The sequence below is a fragment of the Oryzias melastigma genome, linkage group LG20, assembly GCF_002922805.2.
Source record: "Oryzias melastigma strain HK-1 linkage group LG20, ASM292280v2, whole genome shotgun sequence".
In the NCBI taxonomy this organism is placed as follows: domain Eukaryota; kingdom Metazoa; phylum Chordata; class Actinopteri; order Beloniformes; family Adrianichthyidae; genus Oryzias; species Oryzias melastigma.
In genome coordinates, this window is record NC_050531.1 from 786,916 (window position 1) to 798,858 (window position 11,943).

The following is an 11,943-nucleotide window of genomic DNA, read 5'->3' on the forward strand; positions in this document are numbered from 1 at the left end:
TACTGACATCATATTGAACTCTATGGGTTATGGGATGGTACTGCAGTTCAGATGTGAGTCAAGGCAGGTGAGACAATACTTTTGGTAATATAGTGTATGTGAGTATAATGTTTACATTAGTACTTGTTTAATCCCTCAGTCAGATATGTAAAGTTGGAGAAAGTAAGCATAATACTTCGACAGATGTCCAGTTTTTCATTGTTTGGAGTTCTTCCTAAGGCTCCTGATCATGTTTGTGTCTAACCTTATTTGGAGTAAGTCTCATCAACATTAGGACACCAAGGATGTAAGGATGAAAAAACGTGGACGCTCCCTCTGGCACCATCAGAGTATCCGTCTACACCGCGGTGACACATGCCGTCCCCACAATCCAAATCCAAGAAGACAAAAGTACAAATGTTTGACATTTCCACTCAAATGGATTTCAGGACTTTATTGAGCATTAAAAAATATACACCAAGGAGAAGGTTTTCCTCTCCCCCAAATTTATATTCTCCCATCTTAAAATCTGACACTTTCAGACGAGTGATCCACGATCCGACGCAACAAAATGGAAAAACAAAAACCAAACAGTCCTCTGAGTTCAACGACAAAAGTTGAAAGCTTCTCAGTGTTTGCAGGTCTCTGTTGATGTCATTCACAGAAAATCTGAAAAAACAGTTTCAAACAGGTCGGGTTTGAACAGGAGTCCAATCACACACTAGGTCGTCACATCCGACTCTGCTTCTCCGTAGAGTTCTGCTAGTTTCTGGAACTCGGGGCCCCAGTCGTCCAGGTAGTTGTATTCCTGCTCCGATTGTACACCCAGAGAGTCTAAGGGACTGATGGTTCCTGCAGGCGAGCCCTGACCTTCGTAGGCGTAGGTCTGTAGGGAGTCGTAGGGCGGCACGCTGGTGTCCATGTCAGCCTCCACCAGTCTCTGTTTGATGAACTTGTGCACGTCCACCTCGTCCAGCTCCACAGACGGGCTCCGTCGGCCGTGCCCAAACCCACATTGACTCCGTGCTTCTGGACGGATGTCCCGCCGAAACTTCAGCTCCTCCGCCGCGGCCGGGTTACGCAGAGCGACGATGTCGAAGGCTTCCGTGTCCTCCTCGCCGCCTCCCTCGTCGTCGTAGGTCACCACGTTCTCCCGAATGTCTTCTTCAGAGATGATGAGGGGCTCCTTCTTGCTCCGCCTCAGCGTGATGAAGAGAACCACGATCGCTGCAAGACAAGAACAGTTCGGTCAAGTTTGGGTTGAAGACATTCTTAACTTTTCTAAACCTGACTGTTCATCTGGATACTTTATGCTATCAATGGTAGTACTACCGTAAATCATTGATACTCAAGTCCAAGCAGAAGATACTCTCAATACATGAGACAAAACAAGAAAGGAGAAAGACAAGAACATGAAAGGATCGCAAGAAGAAGGCAGTTCTTCCAGTCTACAGAAACACGTTCAGAGACGCATCGGACCACCGAAAGTCATCCATCCATCCATCCATCCATGCATCCGTCCATCCATCTATCCGTCCATCCATCCATCCATCCGTCCATCCATCCATCTGTCCATCTATCCATTCTCCATCCGTCCATCCGTCCATCCATCCATCCATCCATCTGTTCATCCATCATCCATCCATCCATCCATCCATCCATCCATCTGTTCATCCATCATCCATCCATCTGTTCATCCATCCATCCATCCATCCATCCATCCATCCATCCATCCATCATCTATCCATCTGTCCATCCATTCATCCATCCATCCATCCATCCATCCATCCATCCGTCCGTCCATCCATCCATCCATCCATCCATTTTCTTAACTCGTTCTTTCCGGTAGATTTAGAACTTGACCTGGTCACTGTTGGTTGAAGGTGTGGTACATTATCAGTTATATCACCAATATAAATGTATTCATTCAAAGGACTCTCTGCACGGAGCTGTGTGACGTATTTCAAAGAAGACCGCTTGTTTACTTCCGGTTGTAGCTATCTGTAGGTATCGACTTAGCATCGACTTATCGACTTACTTTCCCTGGTATTGGTTTATTTTTGTCATTTCTTAAATTCTATGTTAGTTTGTAATTATGTGTATACACAATAGTATCCAAAAAGACAAAGTTTGCCGTCCTGAAACACTCAGTACTCACAAAATGTGCTGCATGATCATGACTTCTTCAGATGAAATGTAGACATGTTAGAACATTTTAAACTTCTCTAACAGAATTTTGAACATTCAAACGAACTTTAAAGTAACTTTCGGACAATGATCCTCCTCTCAGCTGATGATGAGGAGCCTCTTCTTCGTGGAGCGGTAGCAGCGGGCGCTAACAGACACCTCGCCTGTGTTGAGACGTTTAGTAAAGAGAATCACGTCTCAGACTGTTTCTACCTGACACTGAAAACTGCATTGACAGAAATTTATAAACACTCGACTGAGGAGTAACTGAAACACAATGAACAGGTCATAAAGATAAAGACAGTGATAATCAGACGTGTCTTTCATGCTAGTTAGCATTAGCCCAAATGAAAAGTGACAACAGAATTCACACATCATTTTCTAAATACTGCAGTCAGTTCTGAACTTTTTTCCTGGTTGAACGGACCTGGAGGAAAACGTAAGGTTAGGATCACGGGTCCGGTTCAGGTTAATGCTCCAAATGGTTCCCGATCTCGGTCGGAGCTGCAGCTATGCTCCGCGCTCTAGCTGTGTGACAGCTAACGGGTCTTTAACATTAAATACTGCCACCAGTAATAGTAATTAGCTTTGGATGTACTTAAAATACGTGAAACAATACAGTAATCTGCATCTACTTTGTGTCGCAAACATGAATTTCCATCAGCTCTTGAGCTCAGATAGAGATAATAGTGACTCTTGGGAGCTCCAAAAAACATCTTTTAAACTCCAAATACTCCACTATTTCTAAGTAAACAACGTCTACTGCCCCAACTGGAAATGTTTGAGTCATGTACTGACTGAAGTATGTGGTGCATATTTCCTTCAGTCTTCTCTTGTGGCTGGAAGCTTTTGACAGTAGTTTTACGGGTTTTTGGTTCACTATGAAGAAATACGTTAAGATAAATGCCAGGTACTTCCAGAGAAATTCAAAGATTTTTTTTCCAATAGTATTTTGGTAAGTAATCATTACCTTGTAATGAATACTTCAGTATGGTGATGTGTGACTGTGATACCCTTAAATGTTGGGAATACATCCGACCAGAACGTGGAAAACTTAAAGAGCATCTGGTTCAGGAGGATTTTTCAACTATTTATTTCATAATTATGGAATAGAGTTTATAAAATGAGGAGGTCCACATTACCAGCGGTATTTGTACGTAAAGGAACATCATAATTACACAGAAGTACTACCATATCTAGGCAGTAATTACAGTGCTAGAAGTCAGGCTGTATTCATTAAATGAGTTTTTCTCATAAAAACTCTGCTTTGGGTTGAACTGGTTAACTTTGAGGTGAGCTGAGTTAATTATTGAGCAGAAACGAGAAATAAAAGACAGAATTGGACTTTTAATGCAGCTGATGTATTTTTCATCGGTTCCAGCTTCACTGCGCTGCGTTTCTTACAGCAGTGTGAAGGAAAACAACTGGAATCTAATAAAAACTCTTTATCACATTCTTCTCACAGCTGTGGAGCTCTCACATCCTCTAAATGACACTGCAGCTGATTCTGCTGGTTCTTCACTGGTCCGACGGGTTCAGACTCCAGCTCGGGCCTGGCTGCTGCTTTCTACACCGTCTGTCACGAAGCAAAGCTTCCCACCTCTACGGTCAAACACAGACACTGATGCACCTGCTCATGAAGGTTACGATGGTCTTCATACCTCAGAAATGTTCTCAGTAGCTTTAGCGGCTAAGCTAACGTAAACCTCCTGTTTGGGCGGACGCTGCAGCTTCACAAGATGATTCAAACACTTGACATAAATATCAAACATATGTCTATCTGAGATGATGCAAACACGAGTTCTCCTGTGTGGGAACACATCTAACTAAAGTTCAGAAACTTTAGTCTTTGCTCAAGAAACGACACAAAACTGAACGACTTTTGCTGCTGTTTTTATAGAATTTTAAATTATTTGTCATTTTTCGACTGCAGTTTTACAAACTCAGATTTAGGAAGTTTTCCTTCTTTATTTTAAAAACAGTTTCCCTCTATCTTGTTGACATGCAGACATGTTAAGGACCGTTAATTGTAAAGAGGAAACTGTCACTACACATTTTTTATTAATTCTCCGCACACAGAAACGGAGCGTCTTCAACATTCGATAGAATTACAGCCGATTACTATTTCTTTGGTATTATACGTTTGAATTAAAGCTGTAATGAACACTTTTTTCTTTCAAACAAAATTAGCATTAGTAATTGAAACTGCTTATTAATATTATCTAAGTCATGTGTGAAAGCTATTATCCTCCGAGCCCCCAGCCTGCCCCCCCCTCGCGGTCGGCGGCAGACTTAATTAAGGTGGCTTATTGGAGGGCACGGAGGTAAAACACGAACACTAATCAGACAAACGCAGCACAATCAGGCATAAACAACTCGGAGCGAGAACTCGGAGTATCAGACATGCCGGTGCACGCGATGCTCCCATGTCGTGACACTTTGGGATATGAATCAATAATGAGTTTGATGGAACGGCTTCACTCAGAGGTGGATCCCTAATTAATATCTACAGCAAACAGTCAAAGCATGTTTGTTCTTTTCAATTTAAGGGGCTTCGTTGAATACTTCTGTTTGTCTTCTGTTATTGTTGAGTTTCTCATGCAGATACACAAATGTTGACAGATTGTTTATACATGGAAACTGTGAATATCAGAAGAAACTGTAATACTATGAAGTTACGCCAGCTTCACCAGTGCGAGACAGCTGCCCGTTATCCGTCTGTAGACGTCTCAATGCTCAACAAGGTCAAACTGAGCCCAAAACAAACCCAGGAGTTGCATCTCCATCGTTGGCCTTCGCCTGCAGCTGCTAGTTCAAGATCACAGCGTTAAAATTCAAACGAATGCTGGAGAAAAGCAGAAAAACATTTCAGTTCTTCCATGAATTCATGTTTCAACTAAATATTTCACAATAATTCTGTTAAAATCAAACTGTTGTTTAAAAAGTGAATCTGGCTGCATTCAAATTTGTAAACTTCTAGAAACAATAAAATTGACTGGAGTTTCATTTAGCAAACTCTTAAACATTTAAGCTCAGCCTTTAATTATTACAAGAGTTTTAATTATTGTGATACATGTTGAGATAAACTTGTGACTTACTGTCACTGTGTTGTGTATTTCTCTTTACATCTGAGTTCTCCATCATAAAGCGTATTATGTAGAGGCTTTAAATGAGCCCCGTGGTTCTCGTCTGTCCCTGAACTATATTCCATTTTCTTTTCTTAAACCTTTTTTATTTTGAATGTGAAAAATAATTAAATCAAACAACCAGGAAATATTCTGAACATTCCTGCAAAGTGTTTAGATGTGAACATATTCCAAACGGATCACATGACCTTTGGGTTTTCATTTATTTATTTATCTTGAAGTCATCAGAGATCCATGTTTACATGAAATTATATTTGTATTTTTTATTAGTGCTGTTAATTAATTATAAAAAAGAATCAATCACACTTTTGTGTTGGGATTAATCCTGAATAATCGTAATGTTTCACGAGGTAAATGTTATACAACATTATGCAGCTTTTGTTTCTTGAAATGTTTACATTTATAAAGAGTTAACTCAGTTTACCATTTAGACCTGGATGTTTCATCATGTTGTTTACCTCGGTTGCCATCTTCTTTTTTCTCAAAAACAAAAAAAAAACAATCAATATAAATAAAGTTTAGCATTAAATACAACAGGGGTTTATACTCAATAAATCCCTGTTGTGACAGTAAAATCTGACCAACACAAGAAGCTCTCAGCCCACATCTGTTGGCTCAGCTGTTGGACAGGACAAGTTAAAAAAAAAAAAAGAATTAAGTCAGAAGTGTCATTTGTGAGCACAAACACATCAACAGTAAGGAAATCAGAACTCTAAAGACTTTTGTCTGCAGTTTTACTCCAAGAAAACAAAGATGCTGACAAACATCCAGAAGAAACAAACATTTAAATGGTCCAGGTGAATACTCGATTCTGATTGGCTGCTGGGTGTGGATCATCTATGAACATGAAGTCAATGACAAAGAATCACGACTTCAAGTACAAAAAACACGATTTACGCTGCGTGGCGGCGCTGCGTGGCGGCGCTGCGTGGCGGCGCTGCGTGGCGGCGCTGCGTGGCGGCTGCTTCCATCCCGCGCCCTGGTTAACCTGTGGTGAAGTCCTCCTCGGAGGACTCCTGCTGTAAAGTCATCATTTCACCATCTGGTCTATTTTTTTGGCGTGGCAGGAAGTTACACCCAGACACGTGAACATCTGGTCAATTCTCTAAATATAACCAATTCTTCATAATAAAACACAAAATCATGTTTTTGTATCAGACTGTAGATGAAAATACAGAGACCCTCAGATCCACACGGTGGGCCGACTACAGAGTTGGGGGGTGTGGCTTAGGGTTCTGATGAAAAAGCTCTAAATAACCACAGCGGATCCGAAGCACCTGTCAACCAAACACGTGTCTGGTGCTAACTGGAGGCTAAGTGGATAGCGCGTGCTCCGCCCACACGCCACTTCCACGTCCATCGTGAGCCGAGCGTTACGGTGTACGAGACAGAAGAAGATGAACTTGTTAACGTCTCTTTTCTTTACCCAGTTTCCTCAATGCTATACATTTATTTATGGCACAGCAAGTACCCAGAATGCAGTTCAATCAGACTCCGGTTTGAGCTCATTCCTGTGAAAATGGACCTCAGACGGACCGACTGTCTCCTTTCATTATCTCAGCTGCACTTTGTAGAACTTTGTGAGAGTCATCCTCTGAAAAGAGACATTCAAAATGAAACAATGGCTGCCGTGATGCTGCAGCAGAGGAAGAAGTAAACCTTCTTTAGGATCCATCTCATGGCTCCGCCTCACCAGGCGCCGCATCCCCGCGTTCACGTACAGAAGATGCAGACAGGATGCAGCTCAACCTGGAGTTTATTCTCCTGACAGACACAACTTAAGTCTTTTCACGTAAACTTTACAGTTCAGCATCAGGAGATGTGAGCGAATCGACGACCAGAAAACTGAAAAATGAGCTAAAGTCATCCGCTTCTGACTGATTATTTCTGTCCAAAACAAAGACATTTTTTGGGATCTTTAGCTCCAATCAGATGGAAGAACTTCCTCACTGTGTGGAATGAGGAGGTCTGGTTTCTGAGACACTTTCCAGAACTTCACAACCTGGAGCTGATGATTAAACATAAACCTCATTATCATTTTATCTACTTTTATATGCAGCACATTCCAGCTCATTTATGTTTTCCCTGCTTGTTGCCGTAGCAACCTGGCATGAGTCCTTTTGTAGAGATGGTAGTTATAATGTGGAGGAACGATCCTCCTCTCGCTGTTTGGACATGAAGGCAGCAAACGTCTTCAGCGTTTGTCACCTTCTGCTCTCCTGGTCGCGTCGTTTCACCTCCAAAGTCAAACAGGGGATTCACACAAAAAGAGATTATTTGTGTGAAAACGACCATTAAATCCTCAATTCTCTGTGAGTTATTAGGCAGGTAAATAACGTTCAAAGGGTTTAATGACCATTTCAGCAGCCAATGTTCCACACAGTCTCTACATGCAATGAGCCTTCCCTCCATGAATCTCAAGGTTGCGTTGAAACCTGCAGCTTTTGGCCAATATTTTAATATCATTTTCTGCCTGGATGCCAGTGAGTCGGTATTAAAGGTGAAGCAGGTGAGTGTGTGCGGCGCGGCGCTCTCTCTGGCAGCGTTGGAGCGGCAGCATTGGTCATAGCAGCCTACGTCGATGTAGGAAGTGAGCTTTGGCTGCTTCTGCTTCACGTCTGTTAACGCTACACTTGTGAGAGTTTAGGGTCTTATTTTAGAGGGTAATCTCTGTGAAAGCACAGAAGGGAATGTTATTCTGTCTCTTTCACAGAGGAATGCTCCTCGGCTCCCTAAAAGTCTGGGCTTGGCTCGTTTCTCCTGCTTGTAGTGTTTTCTTTGTTTTGTTTTTCCTTTTATTTTGGGTCCAAAGGAGCTGAGCAGAAGAAAAATCACCTGCAGGAAAATCTATGGTTGTTCTGTAGCCGTTGTGTTGCTGCACTCTTCCTCCTTCCAGCTAATTGAGCTCAAAGAGTCTGAATGTTGACTTTACTAACAGTCAGTCTGGATCTCCACCTGAAGTGTAAAAACAAGTGAAATAATGGACAGAAAATCCTCGATTTGGTTCCTGCATGGAGAGAGCTGATGACTGTATCAGAGATGTGGACTGAGTCAGTGTGATGTCATCTGTAGAAACAGTTTAATTCTGGTTCCAACCAAACAAAGTCAACTCAGTTCCATTTTTTCCCCAATACAGACGCCGTCATGTTGGAGCCGTTCGTCATGATTCATCTGTGACTCAACGTCTGAGGTGTCGTTTCTATGGCAACCACTCTCACCAATCAGGAGTGAGCTTGTTGGAAGGCCACACCCCCAGCACCAGAAAGCAGGGTACATAAAATATGTCAAAGGCTTCAAATGTTGGAAGGGGCCAGCAGGCTCCACCCACTTTTATCTGATTGGTCAGTTTATTACAGAAATTTAAAGAAGAGGATTATCAAAAATAAAAAGTTATCAGAGCCAAAATGTGATTCTGACCAATAGAATGACTGAGGAACAGCTGTTTATTTTATTTATAGAGGATTTTGTGGATACTTCCTGTTTGGAATGCCAGGGGGAGGAGTCACTCAGTCCAGTTCTTATGTACAGTCAATGTTCTCTATCAAAACAAGCACCTGTAGTTTGCTGATGTCTTCAAGATATGAATTAGAAATATGAATATGTAGCTGTTGCTCAGCGATGCATCGTTTTCTGTCATTATTATTAATGTATTCAGACCTTTAGGTTCACTTAAAGTTCTTTATATTTATGTAAAAATGAATTTTTATTTTCTTTGTTTGATCTATTTTAATTGAATTTTGGTGATTTAGAAATAGAGGAAGATGATATACGTTTTCTTCTTTCTGCTCCTTTTCTATTTATTAACTGTTTTTGCTTATTTAGTATTATTTTGATTATATGTATCGTAACTTAATAAAAAATAATAAAAATTGAATCCGTCTTTTGAGGTGGTTTCAGTTTGTTTCCAATCAGACTGAGCTTCGCTTTGCTCTGAGTTTCCTCAGCCTGAACAGACTCCGTGCTCGGAGTTAAACAGCTGGACTAATACACTGTGGTATTATGGGTATTATTGGATGTAGAGTGGCGGATCAATGATAAGACAAAACGGCTCCTTAAAACGAGTTTTAACGTGATCCACATTACTTCTCACACTTTTTTCCTGACTATCTGTCATAAACTGTTGTCAGCGAACTTTCTTAGTCTCAGTGACCGTCTTGGAGCATTCCTCCACTGAACCAAAGCAGTAAAAAGTGTTGAACCGGACACTGATGCAGATGTTAAAAATTAGAAAAAAAAATGGTTTGAAAAGGTGAACCATCCCACAAACGATTATTTTAGTGGTCGATAAATCACCGATTATTTTTTCAGATTAGTCGACTAATCGGGTCATGTATAAAGTGGATGGAAAACATCTTAACCATCATCAGCTTTAAACTAACTAAAAACTAGATATATTCACACTAGAATTACCTACAATAATGCTAATGTGAACGTTGTAATCTGAATTTGGCCTCTGAAGATGTTAGCCAGCTAAAATATAAGCTAAAATATAAGCTAAATGCCAAATTACCCTAAACAAAAAAAAAATCCTAATTTAGCAGAGACAGCGAGGATGTAGCTGAAATATTGGCCCAAAATAGCCTGAAAAACAAACAAAAACAGCCTAAATTAGCCAAAATAGCTAGCATGTAGCTAAACTCCAAAATAGTCTAAAAACTTTAATAAAATAAGTCAAAAATAGCCCATAAAGCTAGCAGAATACCATTATAACGTTCAACTTTACTACACTCCAACTCCATATGATATAAAGTATCGACTAATCGACTATTTCAACAGTTGATTAGTCGACTAATCGTGGCAGCTGTCGATCAGATCCTGTCTCATTTTCCTGTGTCCTCCTCCAAAATACACGAAAGTCAAGAAAAAAATCTGTTTTTCTAGACTTTTCTTTCATCTACTAAAGTTTGGTCAGAGTGAAGACGGGTCAGAACGTGTCCAAACGTCCAGAACATGAGCGAGGAGCATGTTAGCACTGAGCCATCAAAGCTTCAACAATGTTGCATTGATCTCAGTTTATAGGATTGAAGATGAGCCAAAAAAGTGCTGAGTCATCATGGATGTAATAAACAGACGTTTCACTCTGAGTGTCTGAACAGACCTAAGAACTGATTCATTTCTGAACGAACGATCATGAAGGAAAACAGTTGAAGTTCTTTAACGTTTTGTAGTTGTTTAACCTCTGTGTATCGTGTTGTATTGTGTTGTTTTGTGTTGTTTTGTGTTGTTTTGTGTTGGATCGTGTTGTATTGTGTTGTATTGTGTTGTTTTGTGTTGTTTTGTGTTGTTTTGTGTTGGATTGTGTTGTATTGTGTTGGATTGTGATCACACAACCACCTTTTCTTCTTCTTCCTCCTTCACCTTAGTCAACTTTTCCATTCAGAATTCCGCCGGCGTCCTCCGGCGTCCTTCCATCCCCTCTCCATCGCTGTTCTAACCTTTCATCCTCTCCTCCCCCTCCTCCACGCTCCATCTCCTCTGCCTCCCCCCCCCGCCGCCGTCCCCACTCACCCAGCAGGATGATGATGCACAGCAGGATGGCGATCAGGGCGCCGGTGCTGAGCCCCGCCGAGGAGAGGAAGGCCTCGCCCTGGCACATCCGGACCCTGCCGTGGCGCTGGCACGGACACACCCGCAGGGTCAAGGTGCTGGTGCCGGTCAGCGACGGCTCGCCGCCGTCCCACACCACGATGGGCAGCTCGTACAGCTCCTGCGTCAGGTGGCTGAAGCGGCGCCGTCGGGCGATGATGCTGGCCGTGCTGTCTGTAACGGATAAACGTGGAAAATTACAACCTTTTTGGCTAGAAGGACTAATTGATGGCGTCCTCCTCCTCCTGGGTGACGCGCCTCTGCAGCGAGGCGTGTAATTACCTGTAGAAGCACAACAACAGTCTGCTAAATACAATGGAGCCAAAACTCTGGAATCATTTATTTCAGTTTGTAATTCCGTCTGCATCTGGTTTCAAAGGAATCCGTTCACTTCTTCAATGATGGTTCACTTCAACCTCAGCAGAAACCTTCTGGAAAATGAGGCCTGGATAAGGAAAATGGAACAGAAGAAGGTGAAGAAACCAGAAGGACTTCACCTGGTTGGGTTCTGGTCCGAGTCTCAGAGACAAAACACCAAACAGACGGATGTTTTCCAATCCTCAAACTGACTAAATCAGAGAAGAATCTACAGGAACTCACAAAGTATCTGTAAATAATTGATAATCACAACATTTGTTCTAGTAAAGTTTTAGACTCAAACTCCACGGAGGAGGACCGGAACAAAGTGCTAACAGTATTCTGAGGTTTTCCTCGTCCATTCTGAAAAAAACCTTGGAGATAAAAAAATGAAATAAGTTTTCCGTCAAAATCATCTCACATGTGTGGATAACAGCACAGAAGAACCATAAGAACCGGATAAACCAGAAGAACCAGAAGAACCAGAGGAACCAGAGAAACCAGAAGAACCAGGGGAACAGGAGGAACAGGAGGAACCAGAGGAACCAGAAGAACCAGAAGAACCAGAAGAACCAGAACACTGTGGAAGGACTAAAGTCAAGCTGACATTTGAGTAATAGCACGTCGTGTGATGAAGAATTTGTGTATTTCTCTCACATTGTGTCTTAAACGTGTCTCAGAAAGCTGC

General features: G+C 41.8%; 1 protein-coding gene across 2 annotated transcripts in view; it reads right to left on the bottom strand.

Moving 5' to 3' along the window:
* Window positions 1-399: 399 nt before the first annotated feature.
* LOC112151339 (cadherin-18) overlaps window positions 400-11,943 on the bottom strand; it is a 216,225-nt gene continuing 204,681 nt past the window's right edge. For both annotated transcript variants that reach the window (XM_024280203.2, XM_024280202.2), the window contains exons 11-12: window positions 10,821-11,072; window positions 400-1,206 (exon numbers count right to left, since the gene is read on the bottom strand). In XM_024280203.2, coding sequence (XP_024135971.1) covers window positions 701-1,206; window positions 10,821-11,072 — 758 coding nt within the window. In that variant the 3' untranslated portion in view covers window positions 400-700. The remainder of the gene's footprint in view (window positions 1,207-10,820; window positions 11,073-11,943) is intronic.